This window comes from Mirounga leonina, unplaced genomic scaffold, assembly GCF_011800145.1.
Source record: "Mirounga leonina isolate KUSES-001 unplaced genomic scaffold, KU_Mleo_1.0 Mir_82, whole genome shotgun sequence".
Lineage (NCBI taxonomy): Eukaryota > Metazoa > Chordata > Mammalia > Carnivora > Phocidae > Mirounga > Mirounga leonina.
The window spans coordinates 39,314,136-39,340,228 of NW_023270825.1; the positions used below are offsets into that span (position 1 = coordinate 39,314,136).

The 26,093-nt window shown below is 35.3% G+C and overlaps 2 protein-coding genes across 4 annotated transcripts in view; one reads left to right on the plus strand and one right to left on the minus strand.

The window, feature by feature from the left end:
- The window catches only part of RTN1 (reticulon 1), a 381,779-nt gene that overhangs the window by 73,972 nt on the left and 281,714 nt on the right, over positions 1-26,093 (plus strand). The window lies entirely within an intron of this gene.
- Positions 1-26,093, minus strand: part of LRRC9 (leucine rich repeat containing 9) — a 113,845-nt gene that overhangs the window by 43,421 nt on the left and 44,331 nt on the right. The window contains exons 14-23 of the mRNA XM_034993208.1: positions 25,774-25,896; positions 24,906-25,021; positions 21,219-21,431; positions 15,395-15,514; positions 10,063-10,254; positions 8,603-8,728; positions 5,992-6,126; positions 4,856-5,033; positions 2,477-2,697; positions 875-997 (exon numbers count right to left, since the gene is read on the minus strand). Coding sequence (XP_034849099.1) covers positions 875-997; positions 2,477-2,697; positions 4,856-5,033; positions 5,992-6,126; positions 8,603-8,728; positions 10,063-10,254; positions 15,395-15,514; positions 21,219-21,431; positions 24,906-25,021; positions 25,774-25,896 — 1,547 coding nt within the window. The remainder of the gene's footprint in view (positions 1-874; positions 998-2,476; positions 2,698-4,855; positions 5,034-5,991; positions 6,127-8,602; positions 8,729-10,062; positions 10,255-15,394; positions 15,515-21,218; positions 21,432-24,905; positions 25,022-25,773; positions 25,897-26,093) is intronic.

The following is a 26,093-nucleotide window of genomic DNA, read 5'->3' on the forward strand; positions in this document are numbered from 1 at the left end:
AGACTAGGAAAGGCGAAGCCTAACAAGCCAGAAAACCTTTAGACAATAATGGGTCTACTCTAACCAAATGCCTTGGAATAAATTGTGGTGCCATCTACACCTATAAAAGCAGAATGGGAGCAGAGACTTCCCCTCTTGCCCTGGCTGAACAAGGCACCTCTCTATCATTCCCTTGCTGAGTGAGCAGTGTGGACCTTCATCCTCTCCCAGCAGTAATGCACCCCTCCCCCCCCTGCCCACAAGCATTACTAGAGAATACTTGGGCAGCCTGTTCCACTTCCACCCAGTAATAATGGCGGAGCATGCATGAGGCACTTCTGACTGGGAAGAGGAAACCAGTCAGGATGAGTCTGTAGAGGCCTATGGACTGTGAGCTTCTACCCTAGCCTAGCAGGTAAGAAATCACGTACCTCCAGATTGTCAACAGAGGCCAGGTGGGGGAATTCGGACTTCTACCTTCCACCTGACAACAACATCACCTTACTTACAGTGACTAGGGACACTGACATACCATTTTTTTGTTCAAATATATTTTGCCTAAATTTTTCTAGGAAATAGGAAGCTAGTTTTAGGCCTAAGAGAATGGTAGGGCTCCAGAACAGTTTTCTATCCTGTCCCAGAAAATTGTACTCTTTAAGTTGGTAGGCCCTGAATTTAGTGGGTGCAACTGTAGGCAGCATCTTTCCTTTCCTGCCACCTCAATTTAGACAGGAATTGGCTAAAGGAGAAAATTTTAAAACCCAGATCTAAAATGTGTTTGGGAGACCTAGATTTGGGTATCATACTAGTGAGAAGGCAAAGTTCAAAATGATTATGGCCTATGGATATATGAATATGAATTGGACCAAATGCTATGAGTCATAAAACAGCTTACAATTGAGATTCCATCCAAAGCTTTCAGTTCTGGAAGATGAAATATTACAAACAACCGGTAGTTTTCTTGATTCCATACGATAATATTTCCATACATGTCAAGAATGACCAGGTTGCATAAACCCTGGGTAATAAAAACACATACATTTAAAGATATATCTATATATCTCTATCTATCTCTGTCTCTACCTCTATCTACCTACCTACACACATATATATACATATATATACATACATATATATATGTAGTAGATATATACTCCAGCAAGTTTTTTTCCCCTTAAGAGTTTAACCATCCTTGAATTTTAATATTTGAATTACTTTATCATTTCATAGTGATTTCAGTGTACATTTAGTGATACACATAGTGATTTAAGTATACATTTTATTGCAGGAGTTATCCTTGCAGACCAGTAAGTTCTAATTTTGTACACTATTTCAGTGGTATGTGTTAAATGATCAGAATCTCTTTTAGGATGCTGCTGCTAAATGTACTGCTATCAGTAGTAAAGACATGGAGGGAACTTTGCTAAGTTTAAAACCATATGCTTTGTTTATGGAATACTGTCCTGTTAAATAGTATGCATGTGTGTATATAGATGTAACAAGAATGAAAAACACTGCTTTCTGATGAGGGATAAAACTGATGTGCTCCTATCTTCTGAGAGACTGGCAGAATTCATCTTAAGGGAAAATGTGCTTTCTTATTAGGACATTTTGATGTGCCTTTGTTGTGCAGAAAGAGCCCAGAGCAGAGGTGGATGGGAGAGGTTAAGACAAGTGGGAGTAACACTACTCTGCATCATGATGTAAAACGGTTTATTTTGTTGCTGCTATCATTGATTAGGTTGCCTCTGCAGCTTTAGAAGAAGTAGTTATATTGAGGGAGTAGGAAGGGGAAGACTGAACGCAAGGAAAGATAGGAAACGGACATAAGTTTTTGGTAGAAGGTAAAATCCTAGCGATATGGTATCAGCAAAAGAAAGAGGTCATCATGAGAGTCCCAGTGGTAGGGAATGGCCACTGAACTTTAGAAACAGTGAAGTCACACAATGCATTTGAAGTGAATTCCTATTCTGTGCTGTAGTAAACCTCCATTTTATTCAAATCTTCAGAAAAGCCTATTATACAGTAGCCTTGATGTAGATGTTTCATTGGGAGAATTAAAGAGGACAAAGCTAGGCAAAGTTGGCCAGAATGAGTTGGAGTCACCAGTAAGAACCAGTAAGTGAGAGATAAAAGTTCCTCTGAGAAGAGGAAATGTTAAAGACTCTTACTCCCCAACCAGATTGGGGGATCCTTGGAAATACTGAGGAAGGCACTGGTTAGTGGGGCTTGAATATTTTATTTGTACTTAAAAAAAAAAAAATTGCCCTAGTAGGTTGTCAACTTGGGGACATTATGGTTACATATACATATGTTTTTATGTATGCATAAATTGAATGCAAGTACATTTTAGTAAACCTTGTTATTCTTGATTTTTATTTTGTTTATATTTTTCTATATTTTCCAAGTCCTATACATTGAACATGCACTATTTTCATAATATAAAGAAACAATACATATTTTAAAGAACAAAAACATTACCACCCTAGATAGTCACCTTTAAATTGTAGATCTCCTGATTGACAGCAATATAGTTATTGCTTATGTATAATTCAATCAGAGTAACAGCTTTTTGTAGACCACTCAATGAAGTGATTCTGTTGTTCTCAAGAGAAAGGGAGTGAAGATGAAGCAAGTTATCAAACGTATGTTTTTCCAAACCAGTGAGAAGATTATTATTTATGCTGAGGCGGGTTAATTTAGTCAGCTTGGAAATGCCTAGAAAAATAAGTAAATTGAAGAAAAGATTCAGATAGCACTGAAAAGTTAATTTAAAAAAAACAACTGGCTGTTTTACTCTTTACAGATTCTGCAGTATTAACTATCATTGTTTTAGCTTTTGTTTAAGAAGGATATAATGTGTATAAAGTCCCAGCTAATATATTAAATTCCAGTTTGGGATTTCTAAGTAGACTCAATCTTCTTAGGTGTTAAGGGAAGGTATTATGTAGGAAATATTGAGTTTTGCTTTCAAATAAACTTCAAATGATATCATTAAGATTTTTACCATCATAGTAACACAAAGCTCAAAAAAATCACCAGCCCCCATTTTAAAACAGTAAAGGTAAGGAACTAGATACAACACTTTGTATTCTTCATTGTGGCATCATTTGTATTAAAAAGAACCATTTGACCTAACTCTACCTTTGTATGCTTAAAAGTACTTAAAAGACAGAACTTTAGAAAATGTCACCTCTCACCACAATCTAACTCTTAGGTATGCTATGTACTGGAGGTACTTTTTAACTGTAGGTAGAATGGTATAAATTGAAAGATGAGAACTTTGGAGTCAGAGTTGGTTTCAAATGTATAACTACTAAATTTGGGACCATAAATATGTTATGTAAAATTTTGTAACCTCTGTGCCTCATTTTCCTCATCCATAAAAACGATGTACTGAGGGGAGCTTGGGTGGCTCAATTGGTTGGGCATCTAACTCTTGATCTCAGGTCAGGTCTCATTATCACGGTTGTAAGTTCATGCCCAGCGTTGGGCATGGAGCATACTTAAAAAAAAACAAAACAAAAACAGGACATACTGAAATCTGCTCCCAAGGGGTTATGGAATCAAATGGAATGGCATTTGAAAAACGTCAGTTGTAGCTTTTGGCAAATAATTGGTTCTCAGTACATTTTGTCCTTTCTGGCCTTTCACACCAGCCTTCATCATGACTATGCAATGCTGAAAGTAAATTGATCTAGCAAGTTAGGATAAAACCATCAAAGCAAAAATCCTTAGACGGATTTTAAACCTATCTGTGTCTGGAGAAAAGGAGAGAAATATCTGTTAAACTTTAGTGAGGTAAAACTATCATCTCTGAAAAGTGAGTATAGGAAAAATATAGGTTGGAGGATTCTTCCCTTCAATAGGATTATGGACGGGAATAAAAAGGAAACTGGGTTCTCATTTATACATATAAAGGAAAACTAACACCCTATTGTATGGGAATGGAAGACTAGTGATGGTTTGAAAGACATGTCTGAGCTACCCCCAGGTTTACTCAATTGAAATCTACAAAGGAGAGGTCTGTGAATCTGTATATTCACTCAGTGTCCCAAGTGATTCTTATGATCAAGCAAGTTTTAGAAGCAGATTGTTAGGAGCCATCAAAATAAAGTATAACTAATGTTACACATACTGTTTTTTAAAGATATTTAGTACTTGCTTTTGCATATGTGATTTTTTGAAATAGAGTTTTCTAGTTTATGAAAAAGCACACAGACACACACGCACATGCTGAAAAGAATCCAACAATTCAAAAGTGAGTAAAGTTTAAATGAAGTCTCTTCCAGTCATGATTTCCAATTCTTACCTTCTCTTCTTGACACGGACAACCTTGTTAGCAAAATGCACAACCAGAAATATTCTATACCCAGATAAACCCAACATTAGTAAAACTGCTTAACAGTACTTTATATGGATCCCTATTGATTTTCAACCTCTAGTGAATAAAGTGTTCATTTTTGTTAAAGTCTTCACATTTCCAAATGTAACCTTAATTCCATATTTTGAAAAATGAACTGGGCTGTTTTCTCTTTTTCAAAAGCACACCTCACTCATTCATTCATTTTTCCCACTCTGTAGATATTAATTACAGCCTAGTTTGTAATGTGCTAGGATTGGTAATAGTGGTAAACATTGGCACAGAAGAGAGAGGGAAGTCAGAAGAGTGGCAAGTTTGCTAGCTGGGCTCATTACGCATAGCAACCGGTCACAGATCCCATCAGTAGACGTGTAGAACGCTCTGCCCCAAACCTTCTTGGAACTTCTCTAGACATCTTCCTCCTCAGACCCAGAAATTCTGTCCTCAGTGTTACTCATTTTTTGCTCTGTTAATTGGACATTCATATCTTAAGATTTTCAAATTCTCACATACCTTCTATCTTTGAGATACAGTTTCCGTCTAATGTGAGCTCTTCCAAGTTAACACAGGATTCCAAGCCTCCCATTTTAGTGAGATTATTGTTGCTGAATGATGCCCATTTCAAATTTTCTAATTTTTCTAAATTTGTAATTTCAAAGAGATGTTGCCCATCTAAATTTAAAGCAGTTATCTGTAGAATAATTCACATTTTATGTTACTTCCGAATCTTATCAATAAACGCAGTGCTACAAAAAGGCTAATGAAATAATTCAAATGTGGTAAGTGATATCAAAGGAATTCCTTCAGGAACTAAAGACATAGTGAAGCTTACAAAAGAGTAAGATTTGACAAGATTATAACTCCAAGAGGGACTTAAGTGGTTTTATGGACACTAGGCTGGCCAGATTCCCACCAAAGTGAAAGACTTGTCCCAGCTGCTGGGAGTGCTGTTGGCGGAAAGCCCTGGGCTGTCAGCGCCTTCTGAGACAGCCTCAGCTGCAGAGAGCTGCCTTGCCCAAGGTCACGCTCCGTCCCAGGCTGGCCCACATCCAGTGATGGAGGGATATAAAGGCCTGCTCATCTCAGCCCAACCTGGGGTAAATTTAAAGAGTCATTCTAATTCCAAAACTCGCTGTGGGGTCAGCCAGAGCTGTCACTGAGCCTGCATCACAGCTACATATCTGTACATAGCTGGTAATAAAAAAAAATGTATAAGGGTGCTTTGTGCAGCAAAAAGAAGCTGGTGGTGCCCTCTAACCCTTCCCCCTTATCCTTGGCTGAATTCTGACCAGTTCTCCTAGTCCCATGCCAGGATTCTTGATTTCTTTTACATTGCTACCCAAACTTTTGGCTTGATCTCTGGTTCTAAGCTTTCAAGTTTGCTTATTTTGATGTATTATCAAAACCTACCCTTTGGTCTTGCAGTGTACCCTTTATCCTAAATCTCCAGTTCTATGGTGACCACCATTAAGGTCTAGTCCCTGTGACATTACCTTTCACAACTTGACCTCCTTGTTTGATTCTAATTTGGCTCTTCCAGTTTTCTGCCCCTTACCTATCTGTACCCTCTTAATGATACAAAGACCAAAGATGATTAAAATCAATTGAAATTAAGCTTTTATATTAGGTTTAATAGAATTAGCTTTTACCTTCAAGTACCAGTTTCCGCTCAGATGTAAATGTGGTCCTAACTTTGAAATCTGTGTCAGAATTTTGGCAGAAGGCCATATACTAAGTATCCGTGGTCTCTCCTCTTTAGTACCAGAATGCCGTAAGAGAGATAACTAATAAGACAAAAAACACATGATGAATAAAGGAAATGGCATATAGCAGGTCATTTATATATAAAGGTATTGCTTCTTAGATGAGTGGCCCAATGAATAATTTTAAAATATGACATTTTCTTTGCCTTAAAATGTTTTCAATATCTAGATATACTTTATGTATTTTACTTTTTGTCTTAGCAGATATTTAACAATGTACAAAATAAAATTTATAGAACTATGAAAGGATTGCTGTAATATAAACATCAACATAATCCATCCGTTAAACGGGTTTCAGAGCTAGAATATTCCTCCTACCTGGAAGCTCCCTGTGTGCCCCATCCTAATCCTTTTCCTCTTCCCCTCAGAAACCATCACTCACCTCAGGTGAATCAATCAATGCTCTAAGAAGCAGTCAAATGATCTCAAATTTTCCTTCTACCATTCATTTGCTTTATAGACTTATGTTTGTGCCCATAAATAATATATCATTTAGTCTTACACATATTGGAACCTTGTGTAAATTGAATAATAAGTATGTGTTCTTCTGTGAGCTTTTTTGGTCAACATTGTGTTCATGAGATTTATGTATGCAGATTTGGGGCGCTTGGGTGACTCAGTCAGTTAAATGTCTGACTCTTGGTTTCAGCTCAGGTCTTGATCTCAGGGTCATGAGTTCAAGCCCCACAGTGGGCTCCATGTGTAAATTGAATAGTAAGTACGTGTTCTTCTTTGAGCTTTTTTGCTCAACATTGTGTTCATGAGATTCATGTATGCTGCTGTATGTAGTGGTAGTTCATTCAGGTGTCACTGCTAGACAGTATTTCCTTAGCAATTCTCCCATCAATGAACACTGGGGCCGATTTCAGTTTTTCACACTGTTGTTACGAATATTCTTGACTCCTGCTGCATACATGCAGGAGTTTCTTTAGAGTATATACAATTTGCTGGGTTATAGGGAAAGTATATATTCAGCTTTCCTAGATAATGCCAAATTATTTTCCAAAGTGGTTACAACAGTTGCCACTTCTACTTCAAATTTTTGCTAAAACTTGATATTGTTAGGCTTTAAAACTTTCGACAACTGGTGACTCTCAGTTGGTAGATTGTGTGGTTTTAATGTTCATTTTTTTTAATACTAGTGCAGTGGAGCATCTTCTCCTGTGATTTGGCTGTTTTGATTTCCTCTCCAGTATTTTTTGCCTATTTTTCTGTTTGATTGGTTGTCTTTTTTCTGATATGTTCTGGATATATAAATAATATCTTGTGTCAGTTAGATGTGTTGCAAATTTTTTTTCCCCAGTATGTAGCTTGTTTTTTCCCTTTCTTTATGGTGTGCCCTTTAAAGAACAGATATATTAATTTTAATGTCGACAAATCCAGTCTTTCATATTTATGCTCTTGGTTTCTTGTGTAATAAGTTCTTTCCTCATTCAAGGTCATAATGACAATCTCTATCTTTACTTCTAAAACATTCTTGATTTTGACTTTTATAGTGAAGTCCTTAATGCACTTGTCCCAGTGCCTTTTATTGACTAGCCTCTCTGATCTAATAAAGGCAGCTCTGCTTGTTGTTTGTCAAATTTCCATGTATGTATGGGTCTATATTGGGTCTTTATGTTCTGTTTTCTTGGTCTGTGCCAAACCTACATTTTTTTTAAAGTAGGCTCCACACTCAGCATGGAGCCCAGTGTGGGGCTTGAACTCATGACCCTGAGATCAAGACCTGAGCTGAATCAAGAGTCAGACATTTAACTGACTAAGCCAACCAGTTGCCCCAAATCTGCATTGTCTTAAAGGATTTTAGTAAGTTTTGATTTCTGGTAGGGTAAATCCCCAACTCCTCTTGAGGAATTAAATATATTTTTATCAACAAAAATGTTTCTTTCCTTCATTTTGAATAGATCCTAAATTAAACATTACATTAAGGAATTAATATTCAAATATCTAATAAAAAGTAAATAGCTAGAGAACTAGAGTGAAGATATTTAAGATGAAGCTACTTTGGCCTAAGTATAGCATTCTTAATCTGGATAATATGTGCATTCCCCATGCCCCAAGTTAATAGGTTATGTATGTATGTATGTATGTGTGTGTGTGTTTGTGTGTGTTTTAGCCAGATACATACAATATCAATACTAAGTAGATAATTCACTAAGTGCTTACCTTATCCGTGGAAAGTTGTTTATTTTCATGTAGGCACTAGAAAGGACTCTGATGAGTTCAGGTTCATAGGAAAAAACAGTTACCCTAGAGGCATTTTTTATTGATTTTTGGGGTAGTGTGCAGGGATGAGAATCCACACAACCAGTTGGTATTTAAATGGGATATATTTAAACAGAAAAAAAAGTTCAAGTGATATGAATGTTATATATTAACTGATTTTTTATTAGAATGCTAAGAGAGGATACAAAATCTTAATAACAAAACAAGAGTACTGAAATATAATTTGTATATTCTAAATAGCACAAAAATTAATTAAACAGTAAAATCCAACCTGAGTAATCTTTGTTCCAGTAATAAATGTCATAGCTGCTGTTGCTTCTTCTTCAGAAATGAGGAGTCCATCTAAATGAGTGAGAGTCTTTAATCTGCCAATAACACTCAGCCTTAATGTGGCTGGCTTGGGAAAATAACAAAAAGTTAATTTTTACAAAATATTGCATATGTTATGGCATGGAAAGGAGTGCTTCTCTATTCCTTCTCATGTAATTCAAAATTATGCATCTCCCACTTTATTAGTTATATCTACAATTAAGGGCTTAACTTAGTTCTTTAATAGCTGAAATTAAGTTATATTTAAGAACTGATCTGTTTCATTTGAAGGTGGATAGCTCTACTCTTATGAAGGAAGGGAAGTCCTGAAGGCTGTTGAGAAGTGTGGTGAAAAGTGTTCAGAGAACTGCAGTGCCTCCTGTTTATCTAGATCAGCAGTTAGTTAGCTCTGTGTGTGCTTCTATCTGGATCTTTAGCCCTTGACTTCTAGTTTGGCAACAGGAAGAGAGCTGTCCTATAACCAGGCACATTCTGGGTCTGCTTTGGTAAAAGAAAAATATCCTTCAATTTTTCTGAGCAAAAAAGAAAAAATACAACAATGTAAACATAGTAATATGGAAAATTAAATAGAACCAATTATTAGCCTCTTTTTAAAATGTTTAACAGTCTTATATACATTTTTGAAAAGCAAGGAAAGGAGGATTCTTGAAATTATAAAGTTGGGGCTTATTTTAAATACTTGGGGATACCCTTAAACATAATCGTTGAATACCAAAATTTCTTAGCATGAATCTATGTATTTTTGAGATGAGAAAAAAATAGTGTTCAATCAAATTTCCTTTTATAGCAGAACATAAGCCTTTATAATACAGGCTTATCAGGGGAAGTGACAAATTTGTTCCCCCCTTAATGGTCTGTCTCTCTTATTGTATTCTATTATTCCTTTTTAAAAAGATTTTATGTATTTATTTGTCAGAGAGAGTGAGCACAAGCAGGGGGAGTGGCAGACAGAGAAGAAGGCTCCCCACTGAGCAAGGAGCCCGATGTGGGACTTGATCCCAGGACCCTGGGATTAGGACCTGAGACGAAGGCAGATGCTCAACTGACTGAGCCACCCAGGCGTCCCATATTCTATTATTCTTGGTCCCATGCCTCGTTACAGTAGGTTCTAGCACACTGAACTATATAAACTCTCCCAAGGTTTGCAAATGGCAATGGTATCTAACACTCTTAAAGCCACAATACTCTCAAACTATTAGAGCCCATCAAAAAAATCTTTTAGTAACATTTGATTCATTTGATCACTACACTACACTAAATTCAACTTATGAAATACTTAAAAGGAATTCTAGTAAAACAAAGATAGTTTGTCTATTTCTGGCTACTACTGAATAGTAATGAGAAAGTGGCTTTGAAATAAAAATGATCATTTGCTTTTTTATAAATACATCTGCTGCCTACCTTTTGCCATGGATTATGCCTAATATCAAGTGTAAGAAGGCTTGTGGTGTGTTTGCATAACATATTTATTTCATCACCAGATTTTTTCAGTTGATTCCAGCTCAAGTCTAAGTGCCTCAGTTTCATCAGACCTCTAAATCCCTCCAGGGTTATCACATGGTTATGGCTTGCATCCAAATATTCAAGGTTATACTGTAACACATACAAATAGAAGTGGTGCTAAAAAGGATCACAGCTTGTTTTTACAGAGTTCTTTTCTCTATAATTCACTAAGCACTTTATATGTTTTTTGGTAATTCTTACAGAAAACCTACACAGTAGATATATAGCAATTATGGTATCAACATATGTATTCTACAGGTATTTTATTTTTAGACCTCTCTTAATTCTCACTTCACCCTTGTAATGTGGAGTGACAGTGTTTGTTTTCATAGAAAAGAAGGCAAAAAGTAACTGACAAGACAATTTGTCCCCCAAAACAAGGAATTACAGTTCTTACTATCTGCACTTCTGGTTTATACCACTGAACCCATAGCCTGGCTAAAAAAGGTTCATTTTCAGAGGTAGAAATTAAACCTATTCTATAATTCTCATTTTTAAAAGTACATGACTTTTAATAACTTAAAAATCATTAAATTAATGCATGGTCTATGTTGGAAATTTAGGAAATGTAGTAAATAAATCAAAAGAAAAATAGAAAGCACATATAATTATATTGCTCAGAAGAAACCACTGAAAACATTGTTTTTAATTATATGCACATATATTTTTCTTACATAAAACAGATTGTATTATATAGAAACCTGTATCCCTTTAATGTTCACACATCATTAAATATTCTTCAAAATGGTTTTTCATGATTGTCTAATATTCCAATAAGTGAATTGTTAGGATTATTTTAAACATTTTACTATGAACAATTATGTGGCTTCTAATTGTGGGCAACACTGCAACAAGCATCCATGATCATGATACTTTAACTGAGACTCTGATATTTTTACAGAAAATATTTTTAGAAATGGGATTATTATTTTTAAGGATTTCTATATTGCTAAGATTTTTTTTTTTTTTTAGGTAGGCTCCACGCCTGGTGGGGAGCCTAACATAGGGCTCAAACTCATGACCATGAGCTGAGATCGAGTCGGATGCTCAGCCAACTAAGCCACCCAGGCACCCCTATATTGTTAAGATTTTTGATGTATACTGCTAAATAATTTTCAAGGAAGTTTGTACCAATTTTTTCTTCCAATAGTAGAATATGGGAATGCTCATTTTCTTAAATACCCACCAGTTCACCTGCTTTATTTTAATTTATATTGCTTATTACCAGTGAAGTTGAACATCTTTCCATGTGTTTTGTATTAGCCATTTTTAAATTTTGTTCTTTGTTGATTGTGTTTCTTGTCTTTAGCCATTTATCTATTCGGATCTTCATCTAACTTTTTGTAAGAAGTCTTTAAGACTTAATTTGTTACTTCTATTTGTTGCAAATAAAATTTTCTTTTAAGGTATATACTAATTCAGACATAGAACAAAGAAGAGATAAAGAAAACTTTAAGAAGATATTTTGCAACATATTTTTTTTAAAAAAAGGTAATATTACTATAGATTAAACGTGATTTCTTTATAGGTAATTCCAACAGTTGTTTGACTTCAGCATAGAATTAGTCACTGCTCTAGTTCATATTCTTGGAAAAGCATTTATTATAGTGGTTCAGGTTGCAGGAGTTGAATGTACAGATCATTAAAATCTTTTTTTTTCTTCAGATCATTAAAATCTTAAAAAAAAATTCCTGGAAACCAAATAGCATTATTGACTTTTTATTCTCATAAGCAAGCTTAGCAAAACAAACAAACATACAATCATTTGCTATCATAATTTCTTGAACAAAAGGATATTTGACAGTATTAAGGACATAATCTTAGAATAGTCTTTTAAATGAAATCAATTTGGCTTTATAAAAATTTACTTCATGGCCTGTCTTCTCCCAGTTTTCATCATAAAGTGGTAAAAACTTGTCCCAAATTCTGGCATTTGAATGCAGACTAGCATTTGGGAACCATACATCATAAAAAGATAATTGCCTTCTTTCCTTAAAAACAGGGATGGGATCTTCATTTTATATTCCCAAGATATAAAACAGACTCTATGAACAGACAGTATTTTCAGTTTTGTAGCAGGGGTTTCTTAATAGTTCTTGTGCTTCAGTTCGTCTTTCTTAAATTACAGTATAGTACAGCCAACTTATAAAGATTAAAACCCACAACACTTCTTTTAAAAATTCTTATGGATAATGGTTCATTCTCTAAATATGAATTAGCTCTCTCTAGACATCAGAAAAACTTTAGCAATCAGTTTCTCATTGGAAAAGATCAAACAGAAGTATTGTCTCAGTAAAAAATTAGGCACATGATCTAGATTAAAATTGCAAATAGCCATACATATTTGTCTTTCCCTGGCCAACTCTGATTGTGGTGGAGCTATTTTCAGAGAAAAAGATCTCTTCCTTTCCTTTCTCTTAGATACTCTCTTTTCCTGATAGTTCAGGTGAGTGAATGATAAACATGCAGCTTAGGGCTTTTTAATTTATCTTGTATGGATGTCTTGTTTAGACTTTAAAAAAACCATATAGTGTATATATTTTTCCCACCACTAATGAAGCCCAAGTATTCCATTAAATTAATGCATGGCCTATGTTAAACAGTGTTAGGTGTTAGGTTGGGTATTTTGATTTAAAAGGCAAGGCCAGGATGATGAACCTTAAGAATAATACATTTACTTTCTGCAACCTAGTAGAAGCAACTTCTAGCATGCAAGAGGGGTATGGAAACTCTCCATATTAGAGATATGCTTAAGGAAAATGATAGTAAAAATTAGATATCTCAAAGGCAACTTAAAAAACATAGAAGACAAGAGGAATGACAGGTGAGTGATTAAACTAGATCATAACCTTCTGTAATGGCAGGATAAACATAATTCATATTAAACACATATACAAAGCTCACTACTGGGGAATAAAGAGGCGGAGACAGCATAGGTTTTCAATTGAAAACAGAATAAATTGATAAAACTCAAATTCTATGGACAACATTTATACATGAAAACAGAATAAATTGATAAAACTCAAATTCTATGGACAACATTTATAACAAACTTACATGACAAGGTAGCCCAATAAGCCCCCAAAGAAATTGTAAGGATAAACCACCAACAACCACAAGACCTACATGGTATCCATTGTCTATGTGAGAGGAAGAAGGAAGCATCAGGGCAGTATCTGATGGATAACCTATGTTGTAGGTTACAAAGTTCTATTTCTTGACCTAGGTGTCAGTAATAAGCACGTTCACCTTATAATAATTTACTGAACCACATGCTTGTAGAATGTAGCTTTCTGTATCTGTGTTTTATTTTACAATAAAAAGGTAAAAATATAAATGTAGAGTATCTCCTCTCTCTGGTCACCCCTAACATCCCTATAGTCATTTTTCAAGACACATTTATACATCAGATACTTGATGTTTGAGAGGTTTATATCTAGCTACCTTTGCTAATCTTAAAATTTGAAAATACCACTTGGGCATAAATTTATCCAGTTCTCTTGTCTGTAAAATGGCCACAGTAATATCAATCCAGTAAGTAGGCTGTGACAGAAATTTTTCTATCTAAGAAGAACAATAAAACTATACTGCAAAATACATGCTGGGCAGCTGGCTAAGCTGTCTAAAAGCACTATCTAAGTGCCTTGCATGACTTAGGAGTTTACTTTTTTTTTAAAAAAGGATTTATTTATTTTAGAGAGTTCGAGAGTGGGAGGAGGGGTGGGGGAGAGGGTAAGAGAATCTCAAGCAGACCCCTGCTGAGCAGGGAGCCCGATGCAGGGCTTGATCCCCCTACCCTGAAATCTGAAATCATGACCTGAGCTAAAATCAAGAGTTGGATGCTTAACTGATTGAGCCACCCAGGCACCCCAAGAATTTACTCTTTAAATTTTGTGCGTAAGCAAAATTATGACTGTCATAACCTCTGGAACCACTGGCAAATCATCAGAAAAAAAGTTAAATAAAAAATGCCAACAATTTACATATAATCTTGGGACCTCTATTAAACTACCTTCTTTCCTCAGACTACATATTGAACCCAGACTGTCAGGGATTCTATTAAAAAGGACTTCAGCTTGGGGCCCCTGGGTGGCTTGAGTTTCCTCTCTCCCCCTCCCTCTGCTCCTCCCCACCACTCTCTCTCTCTCTCTCTCAAATAAATAAGTAAATCTTTTAAAAAAACAAAAGGACTTTGGCTTATTAAAAGAAACAAGGATGGAAGTTTAGTACTGAAACTTAAGGTCAGTAAGGAAAGCAACAGCTCCCACCACAGCGGGAGAAGCAGCAATGCAAGGGCTTTGATATGATTGAAAGGGAGTAGGGGAATGAATAAAAGCTGAGAATGATGCTATGTTCTGAAAAGTTAGGCCAGTGACTTGGGACCCATGGAAATAGGCGATGCTGGGTTGGAGTTCTGGAGCCACATATAAAATTATTTTTGTTCTATGATATATAACAAAGAAAACAAAAGCCAGATAAGATGCTTAGCTATGTCTACATGGTGCATTATTATGTTTGTCCTGTGATCTATGAGAGGGCGAACACAAGTTAAACAAGATCTGCACATGTGACATCCAGGTAGAAAGGACAAGGCAGAAAGAAAGAGAAATAACAACATGAATAATGAACAAATGGGAAGAGAACTGACAGCCTTAGATATGAAGTGGTGAACCAGAAAATGAAGAAGAAGTTAAGGACTCACAAGGAGAAAAATAAGAATGAGAAAACAAGAGCAGAAGAAAATGGAAATGACAATTTCCAAAGAACATTTTAAAAACAAGTCTGGAGTAGTTTTAATAAATTTACTTTAAAGTAGTTAGAAATCAGATATGACCACAGGTGTGTATTTGGTTTGCAAATGGAACCTGAATCAAGATCTATTTTATTTTTTTATTTTTTTAAAGATTTTATTTATTTATTTGAGAGAGAGAGAGCACAAGCAGGTGGGGGGAGCGGCAGGCAGAGGGAGAGCCCAACGCGGGACTCGATCCCAGAACCCCGAGATCATGACCTGAGCCGAAGGCAGACACTTAACTGACTGAGCTACCCAGGCGCCCTGTTTTAGACAAAGTAACAAAGACCTGTTTTAGACAAAGTAACATACCACAGTGTTTTGTTCCTAATTTGAGCTGTATAATCTTGAATATGGTATATTTGAGGTCTTCATTACAAAAATAATTTATCTTTTAAATTATTTCTTTTATTAAATAATTTAAAAAAGAGTTCTTACCAGGTGGTATACATCATCTAAGCAAGTAAATTCATTAAAGCTGATATTAAGTTTTCGAAGTCCTGTTAACTTGGAGAGATCTCTCAATTTACTCAAGCTGTTTCCATGGAGATTCAGACTCTGAAATAAAATGAAATGTAAATAAAAAATAAGACAGATTATATTCTACATCATAGTTATTTAAATAACATTAAGAGAGAGCCAATAAATAAATCTAATGTATGATTTTAAAAGGTAGAGTTTATAATAGCATTATTGGACCCTTTTCTTGATTAATTTGATTTTCCACTTGGTCTAGAAACTCTTTTTAGAAAATAGTTAAATATATTGTTAAGACATTTATTGAAGCATACCTATTTTTTTTAATTTTATTTATTTATTTGACAGAGAGAGACACAGTGAGAGAGGGAACACAAGTGGGGGGAGTGGAAGAGGGAGCAGCAGGCTTCCCGCTGAGCAGGGAGCCCTATGTGGGACTCGATCCCGGGACCCTGGGATCATGACCTGAGCCGAAGGCAGACGCTTAACGACTGAGCCACCCAGGTACCCTGAGGCATGCCTATTTCTCTAGCTAGCCAGTAAACAATGTAGGCCCTAAAGATTTGGGGTATTAGCGAGGATATCTCACAAGAGAGAAGATGGCAGGGCTACACCTTGACTGCTGGAAACTGTATGAGGGCACTGGACTAAGGAGCAGAGGATGAGGGTGTTAAAAGCAGGAGGACAGATGCTCAAAGAAGGAGGTAGGAAAATGTTTCCATATCAGAATTTGGCCCAAACTTTCCCTGTCCATTTATTTGATCCTGAGTTCAATAAAAAGGAATGTTAATACAGTTGTATATTTAGGGGATACCCTGATCACTACATATTTTTCTGTCTTTATACTACACCATTGTGAATGATACCAAGTGACGATTACATTCATGCATAGTCTACATCATAAGTAGTGACACAAGAAAATGTATTAATATAATTGACCGCAATATTCACAACAAATGGGTATTATGATAAAATCAAGTGTCTACCTCCCAACTTTCTTTACTCACCACCACCATCTTATACCCTATTATACTGTGAACATAACAAATTCCTGGCAGGGGAAACCTCTAAATGTCGAGTTGTTGTCAAAACTTGGTTAAAATTGTTAAGAAGGATGAAATTATGCAGAGTAGTTTATTCTACAGGTCACATACCGGTATCATCCATGATAGATTCTACAGACACCTTACACTTAACATGTCCAAACTGAATTCATCATTTTTCCTATATGTGGGCCTGGCAGTCTATGTTTTGGTCCTGATTAAGAGTTTTACTGTCTGTCGAACAGATATTGTTGACCATCCCCTTTTCCTCTTTTCCATATACATTTGATTCTAGAAATGTTTCTCAAACCATACCATCACCACTACAAGTGCCTTAGTTCAGACTATTATTTGTCCTTTGGACTACTGCAGTAGTTTCCACTGGATATCTATACCATCAGTCTGACTTCAGTTAAGTCTAACCACAAGTTGCTAAAGTTAGGGTCTTTAAAAACACAGAAACTGTTCCTTAAAGAAAATCTAAAATTTAAAATTTGTCTTCAAAAATCCGTCCTATTGTGGCATAATCTCCTACTCTTCCAACCACAACCTAATGTATCTTTCTTGTATTCCTTTTTTTTTTAAGTTTTTTTAAATTTTATTATGTTAATCACCATACATTATATCATTAGTTTTTTTTTTTTTCAAGATTTTATTTATTTGGGAGAGAGAGAGCAGGAGCAGGGGGGAGGATTAGAGGGAGAAGCAGACTCCCCGCTGAGCAGGGAGCCCGATGTGGGACTTGATCCCAGGACCCTGGGATCATGACCTGAGCCAAAGGCAGACGCTTAATCGACTGAGCCACCCAGGCACCCTACATCATTAGTTTTTGATGTAGTGTTCCATGATTCATTGTTTGCATATAACACCCAGTGCTCCATTCAATACATGCCCTATTTAATACCCATCACCAGGCTAACCCATCCCCCCACCTCCCTCCCCTCTAGAACCTTCAGTTTGTTTCTCAGAGTCCATAGTCTCTCATGGTTTGTCTCCCCTCCAATTTCCCCCCCTTCATTTTTGCCTGCCTACTATCTTTTCTCTTCAGATCGCATAAATCTTTCACCTCTTTCTTGTATTCCAACCTACACCTTTACCTTCCACCGGTACACACCCTATGTTCATAGTCACCCTGCGTTCCCGGATAACACTAGGATCTTTCAAAACCATGTGCTTCTAGGGGCATCTGGGTGGCTCAGTCGTTAAGCATCTGCCTTCAACTCAGGTCATGATCCCAGGGTCCTGGGATCGAGCCCCGCATTGGGCTCCCTGCTCAGTGGGAAGCCTGCTTCTCCCTCTCCCACTCCCCTTGCTTGTGTTCCCTCTCTCGCTGTGTCTCTCTCTGTCAAATAAATGAATAAAATCTTAAAAACAAACAAAACTAAAACCCATGTGCTTCTAGAAAGAGTATTTCCTCTGCCTGGAAAATGTAAACAACTAAATTTCTCATATCCTTCAAAAATCTGTGCAAAACTTATCTCTTTCTGTGACGTTCTCTCAGCAACTCCAAGCTTCCTATGTTTGTTTACATATGTCTCCTCCACTAAAATGATATCCTTGAGAGAGGGAAAATAACTAATTCATTTTGAACTCCTAATACTTACCTCATTGCCTAAAGCACAGCAAATGCTCAGTAAATGCTAGATGAATAAATCATTGCAAAAGCCAGACATGCAACTAACAACAACTCTATTTTTTTTATTCAAGTAAAATTAACATAAAGTGTTGTATTAGTTTCAGGTGTATAATATAATGATTCAACAATTCTATACATTGCTCAGTGCTCATCACAATAAGTGTACTCTTAATCCTCTGCACCTATTTCACCCCTCCCCCCACCCACCTCCCACCTTTATTTCGATATATTTTATTAATTTTTATGGATGTCCTCAAAAAACTCCATCTAGTGGGGAAGACTGAAAAGAAAGTAAGAGGTATGTATCCTGAATTTCTTCTATGGTAATGGCACAAAGGAAGGAGAATAAAGGGTGTGATGTCTAAACATTCTTGTTGTAATATCTAGTATTCTTACTAGAAGCCCTAGAAGGTTTTTCTGGCTTTTGAGCCACATAGGCAAATTTAGGATGAGAAGTTCTTTCATTCTTATGCTATGGGTGTTCATCAAATTAAGGCAGTCAGGTGAAGGTCACAAGCAAGCCAGGGTATTCTGAAGTCTTATCCTCCTCACTGTTTTTTATCTTACAAACCAAAGATAATAAAAAGGACCTACTTTTTTTTTTTTTCACTATTGCTTTTTTTAAACTTTTATTTAATCCCTTTAAATCTATAGAAATATATGTCATAGAAGCTCAATCCAATCAGAACTCATGCATTTATTAAGCCTTTCATCCTAAGCTTTTATTATCAAAAATGTATTACTCAAATATGAAATCTTGACATTATAGTGCAGAAACAATAATTTCTCCATACTGTCAGCTCAGAGATTGCTCCTGTAATCACTAGACTGCATATTTATGATACAGATGGTGATACTGTCATCACGTTATGAAACTTCCCTTCCTCTCTAATAACTGGCTAAGGTCAAAACTTAATTAGACTTGAAGATTTGGTGGATGGTGATGATGTAGTTGGACAAAAGCAATTCCATAAACAACTTTAAAAGAGATGTTTTCTAAATATTTTCAGAAGCAGACTCAAAACTATTGACCACATTTATTATTTTTAAAAATATTTTTGCTTTCTTTTTGTTTCCCACAGTCACTTGAAAAAGACTGTCATCATAAACAAGCAATCTAGAAATGTCACATTGGAGCAATGTAATTGACTTTCAAGATAAAAATCATTTCTGAGTATTTATCTGTATTTCAGCTTTCAGTATACACATAGAAAGATAGTGTCCTGTGAGAATAAGTTGTCTTCTCAAGTATTCTTACCAGTGTATCAATCAAATATCAATTTGCTTGCCACTTCTGCAGGCTCAAGCAAACCCACTCTCTGTAAGAACCATTTGCTGTTTGTAAAGGTATTGTTTTTATAATGAGTACCTCATGTGTGCCAGGTGTTATGCTAGAAAATGGTAGAGCTGATGCTAGTCTACACAGTGTTTATGAGTAAATAAGAAAGCGGCATCCATCCTTTCCTCGAGATACCTTTATTTTGAGCTATTAGAATACTGTCACAATATGCCGACTTTGTTAGGACAAGAAATTTCTGACAAGAATTGTCAGAAAATTGTAGTAAATATATGGTTCTATGATTTAAAGGGTACCCCTTGTATATGGCCCTCTTCTGCAATGCATACTACATCTTATATTGCTGCCCTGATACTGGGGATACACATATCGAAGGACAGCCACAGCCTCTGCCCCTGTGGAATTTACAGTCTAGAAAGGATACAGAGCATATAACAAAGGAATCTGTCATGGACTCAGAGGTAAGAGAAAACTTGAATGCTTCAGTATAGATCTAAAAGGTGGAAATTAACCAGGAGAACGGGGTCAGGGGAGAACATTCCATGCAGAGGACTAGCAAGTGCAGAGGCTCTGTGTTGGCTGCAGGCAGAATGTGTTTAAGACATAGAAAGGAGGCTGAGCACAGAGAGCTGAAGAGAGGGTGATATCAAAAGAGTCTGGAAAGGTAGGCCAGGGAGCACGCCATGCAAAATCTTATAGGCCATATTAAGGACTTTGGTTTTATTTTTAAAACAATGGAAAATCATTTGAGGATTTCAAGTAGGAGTGGTGAGGGGTGACGGAGATTTCATGATCAGATTTGCATTTTGAAAAGATTGCTCTAGCTTTAACATGGAGAATGAGTTGGGGGCTCAAAGTGAAAGCAGGACAGGGCCTCTGTTGCAGTTCTAGGAGGAACCCCCTAACCCCCATAGTGAGTTATATTCAGTTATATAATGACTGGCACTGAAAGAACACATTAATAGTATATAATGTGAATTGCACCTCCTGGAGTTGTGCAATGTTGCAATGGTAGAGTGCAGGGAGCCCTGTTAGAAGGCCATGGCAGTAGTCTAGGTCAGGGATTATGATAGTTCAGATAGAATGGTAGCAGATTTGAAATGGACAGATCTGAAAGTCAAGGTATAGAGGTAGGCTTAATATCTCATAGAACTGCCTCAGTGTAAATAAAGTAAGTTGCTTCAGTAGTAGTATAACTCAAATTCTGTTGGTTAATTTTATAAAGATAAAGCTCCTATATTCTATGTTGATGAATCCTGGAAACTAATTTGAAACCTGTCTGTCTTAATCATTTAAAGAGAGCTTACTTGTTATTCAGGAATAAAATACTTTGTAAACTAGAAGGCTACCCTCCAGGCCTATACTGTCCTGTATGGTAGTCACTAGCGACATGTGGCTATTGAGCACATGAAATGTGGGTAGTCTGAAAGTGCTGTAGACTGCAAATATACTCCAGACATCAAAGACGTAGTTGAAACTATCTGATTAATGACTCTTCATTTTGATTGCATATTGAAATAATAATATTTTAGATATGTTGGATTAATTAAAATTAATCTTACCTTTTAATTAAAAAATTTTTAACATGGCTAATAGAAAATTTAAATTACATGTATGGTTCATATTATATTACTACCAGACAACACTGATCTAGTCCACAAAGAAGGAAAGGTCGAGGCATTTTTAACTTTGACAGCATGATGGCTGGCATCACCAGATAGGTGCTTTAGTATCCTTAGACTTCATATGATAGATTATGATTCCAAATTCAAGGTCCAAATTCCAAATTTTATTCCTTATAATACTCACCACAATATGACTGTAAATGCTAGTCTTGGCAAGAGAAAGTATTGTTTTATCATCCAAACTAATAAGTTTTGGTCTGGGCTTGATACTGGGATCCATTTTTATAACTTCATCATCAAATTTCAAATCCTGGGACAATATTGATCCTTCTGAGTTTTTTTTGCTTTCTTCTAGAATAACATTGTTGAATGAAGAAAATAAAGAGTGAGCCTTGACCTAAAAAATTTATTAAAAATATTGAAAATTTGGTTATTGTATTTATCATTTTGAACAAGAAACAGGCTATGTAGCAAAGATGGATTATCTCTTTTTTCAGTTATATAGTAATACCTATGATGACTAGAATCACATTAGGAAATCAATGAGAGTAGATTAAAATTGTGGGCTAAGAATAAACATGTTCATCCCCTCCCACTGAAAATTCCTTAAAACTGGCAAAAGATAATTTTTAATAGTTTTTCAACAGTGGAGAGGGCACCAACAAAAGACTAGGAATTGTGAAACATAAATAAGAAGGGACTAAATTGAAGACAAATAGGAGCAGAAATATAACCTGTAGCCAAAACATGTATGGGAGATAACCACTTTGAAGAGCAGATCCAGAAACACTTGGTGTTCAGAGTGAACAAGTAAAACAGCAGTGGGATGCTGTAGGTAATTAACAGGTAATTAAGTAATTATGGTAAGAACTGTGGATGAAATGAGCATGAACAACATAAACAGAAATGGCTCTAGAAAAAAACAAAATAATCCATAAGAGAATTATTTAAGACATGGGGTAGGTTGCTATAGAAAAGAATAGGGTAAATACTTTAGAGTCAAAATAAAAACAATTAGTGAAATAAAAATATTCAATAAATGCTCTGAGAAACCAAATGGATATGGCAACAGATCAAATTAGCAAGGTGAGGCTATTATTGAGGAAATCTTTTAGAACATAGAATTTAAAAATGGAGGTATAAAATATGAGAGAAAAAATTAAAAGACATGGAGGATCAATTCAGAATGTCCAACATTTAATGAATCAGGTTCCAGAGGGCTGAACAGAGAATGGAAGAGAAAAAATAATGAAGGAATTAAGAGAAGAAAATTTCCCAGAAGTGAAGAAAGAACTGAATCTTTAGATGGGAAGAGCTAATGAAGTGGGAATCAGATGAATAATGGAGTAAGGTCTTTGCTGACATCAGTCACTGAAGAGTCACAACAGCCAGGACTGCCCACCTCTCGACTTCCTTTTTTTTTTTTTTTAAAGATTTTATCCATTCATTTGACAGAGACACACAGCGAGAGAGGGAACACAAGCAGGGGGAGTGGGAGAGGGAGAAGCAGCCTTCCCACGGAGTAGGGAGCCCGATGCGGGGCTTAATTCCAGGACCCTGGGATCATGACCCGAGCTGAAGGCAGACGCTCAATGACTGAGCCACCCAGGCGCCCCTCGACTTCTTGTTATTTGAGTCATTCTGTTTACTATTTGTCTAGGCTTCTGTGTCTTTTCGCTGAAAGCAAACTTGACTGAAACAGTCTCATTCATAATAACAATATAAAATATAAATGCCCAGAACTATACTTAACACCAACATAAAGAAAACTGTAAGAGAGGACTTGAGTAAATGGAATAACTTATCATGTTTCTGGTTGAGAGGCCCATTACTGCAAAAGTCAGTTCACCCCAAATTAACTTTTAAATTCAGTACAATCTCAACAAAATCCTAAAAAGATTTTGAAATAGAACTTAACAAGCTAAAAAAAAAAAAAAAAAGAACTTAACAAGCTGATTTTAAATTTTATTTGGAAGAGAAAGTGTTCAAGAATAGCCAAGAAAATTTTTTTAAATTTTATTATGTTATGTTAGTCCATACAATACATCATTAGTTTTTGATGTAGTGATCCATGATTCATTGTTTTCATAGAACACCCAGTGCTCCATGCAGAAAATTTTTTAAAAGATGAGTGGGGGCAGAGGAAGGGAATTTGCCCTATAACGTATCAAAGCCTATTATCAAGGTTGTAATAACCAAAACAATATGATAGGGGTCCAAGATTAAATAAGAGGACCAGTGGAATAGAATAGAAAGATCTATAAATAAACCTCTTATTTATGAAAATAATTTTAACAATAAAGAGGGTATCTCAAAATAGAGCAAAAAAGATGATGCTTGGTCAAGTAGCTATCCATTTTTTAAGGAAAAAATTATTTGATCCCCTTCTCTCACATGATATAAAATAATTTCCAGATGGGCTTTAAAAAAGTTGAAAGCTAAAGAGCTCATCTATATAAGTATTGGAAGAAAATAAAGAAGACTATTTATATAAGCCTTCTGAAATGAGACATAAAACTCAGACTCTGTAACAGAAAAGATGGAGAGATCTGACCTCTTAAAAATGAACAAGTAAATTACAAATTAAAATGACAAGTAAGGTTTTTGCTAGAAATAAATTTAAAAGATAAGTGACAGAAAATGTTTGCAACATATAAGACAAAGGATTAATATCCAAGAATGCATATAAGGGTTTTCCAATCAATATGAAGAAGATAGAGTCCAACAGAAAATAGTCAAAGGATATAACAGGTAGTTTATAAGACTAAATAATCCATAAGTATATGAAAGAATAAAGTTTCTTTTTCTTGCCCATCAGAATGGAAATGTAAAAGATTGATAATGTTTTGGTAAAGATGCAAGGAAACAAGCACTGTCACATACTGTTGGAAATTTGTAGAATGGCCAAGCCTTTGTGGAGAATACTGGCAAAATCTACCAAAATTTAATATGTGTATATCCTTTGACTATCCAAATCTTTTACAAATCTATTCTGCAGAGAAACTTCCATATTTGTATAAAGATGCAACTATAGGGCGCCTGGGTGGCTCAGTTGGTTAAGCGACTGCCTTCGGCTCAGGTCATGATCCTGGAGTCCCTGGATCGAGTCCCGCATCGGGCTCCCTGCTTGGCAGGGAGTCTGCTTCTCCCTCTGACCCTCCCCCCTCTCATGTGCTTTCTCTCATTCTCTCTCTCTCTCAAATAAATAAATAAAATCTTTAAAAAAAAAAAAAGATGCAACTATAATGATATTCAGTGAAGCACTGTTTTAAATAGTAAGAAAACTCGAAACAACCTATATGTTTCATCCACAGAGGAATAGTCAAATAAATCAGAGTATTACTGGATAGTATGCAGCCACCAAAAGAATGAAGTATAAACCTATATGTACTGAAGTAGAAATATGTCCAAAACATATTGTTAGAGGCAAAAAAAAAATCACAAAATACTTAGGTTTTGATTCTACTATGTAAAATGGTATATGTTGTTATATATGTAAATACATAGAAAAAAAGATTGAAAGCAAACCCACAAAGCCATTAACAGTGAATTTCTGCATGAAAGGGAGTGGTGCCGGGGTTGAAGTGTAATCAAATTTTCATGTTTATTATATATTCTTCAGTGTAGTTTGAATATTTTTCAGTGAGACTACAGCCATATATTACTCAGATAATATATTTGTGCATATAAAAACATTTAGGTGTCATAATGATTTGTTTTAAAAATTAAACCCTTCACTGAATAACCATTATATATATATGTTTATGTATAAATATGTAGGTTTAATATAAACTTGACATTACATTATTAGACTTCAAATTACTGTTCTGTTCTTATTTAAGGAATTCCATTTTTAAAAATACATCCATACCACTGTAATATACTCAAATTCAACAATGTATTCTGGCAAAACAAGGTCATGATCAAAGACAAACCACTTGCACTGCCGAATGCTGCAATCACAGTTTCTTTGTCCCATGACAGAATCTAGAGTAAAATCAAAAACAAAACAAAACAAAATACTCTTCAAAATGAAATATACTTTTTTCATTATTTACACAGATTAATAACAATAAACTCAGTAAGTTCCAACTACCATGTTATTAAGAGTGTTTTATTTCTTATATTTTTCCACCCCTCCTAGACAGTTTCTTAATTCTAGAAATACTTACTAGTCACCCTTTCACTACTTAGACTAGTAGGATTTAATTTTATTCATGTCCTTTTCCTTTTCATACTTCTCCATTTTTTCTATTCAGTGTGTGGCCATATATTTTTGACATGTATTACTCAAAAACCTTTGTTATTAAAAGCGAGTGGGTTTTTCATCTTTTGAAATACATATAATATACATGAAATACACAGACTAAAAATGAAATATATATTATATATGAGATACATAAAATATATATGTATTATATAATATATGTATATAATATACATATATGAAACATAATATATAGTATATACACATAATATATATGAAATACAGATAACAGTATGTATGGGTGTGTAAATATAAAATAAAAGTCTACAAAATAAAAATCTACACATACACATATATAAATGTCATTGAAGTAGGGAACAGAAAAATAGAAGCTCACTAGTAGCTAGCAAAGGATTTTTTAGAAAAGTTTACAAACTTTGTTAGATAGAGGTTAAACTCCACATATCTGTATTAAATACAAACATTTTGTATTCAGGAAAATTAAAGCACATTTCTCTTATGGCAGACATACTTAGTATGTATTTTTGAGGAACGAACACTGAATTAACCATTGGATAGTTAGCTTGATTGATGGAGTCCTGTTCATGAGCCTGAACACTCTGGCCAAGGAAGACCTTTGTAATGAGGAGGATGCCTAAATGTGAATAAAAAATAATTTTAACACTAATTCATTTTGGTAACTTTCCCATATCATTTTCTTTATTAGTCCCAGACCTGACTATATGTTCTGTAAGGGGAGAAATCCTGGGTACCTTGTTTGCCATTGTACAGCAAAACAGAAGCTCACTAAGTATTTGTTGACCAAATGTGATTATAGCAAGCAAAACTTTA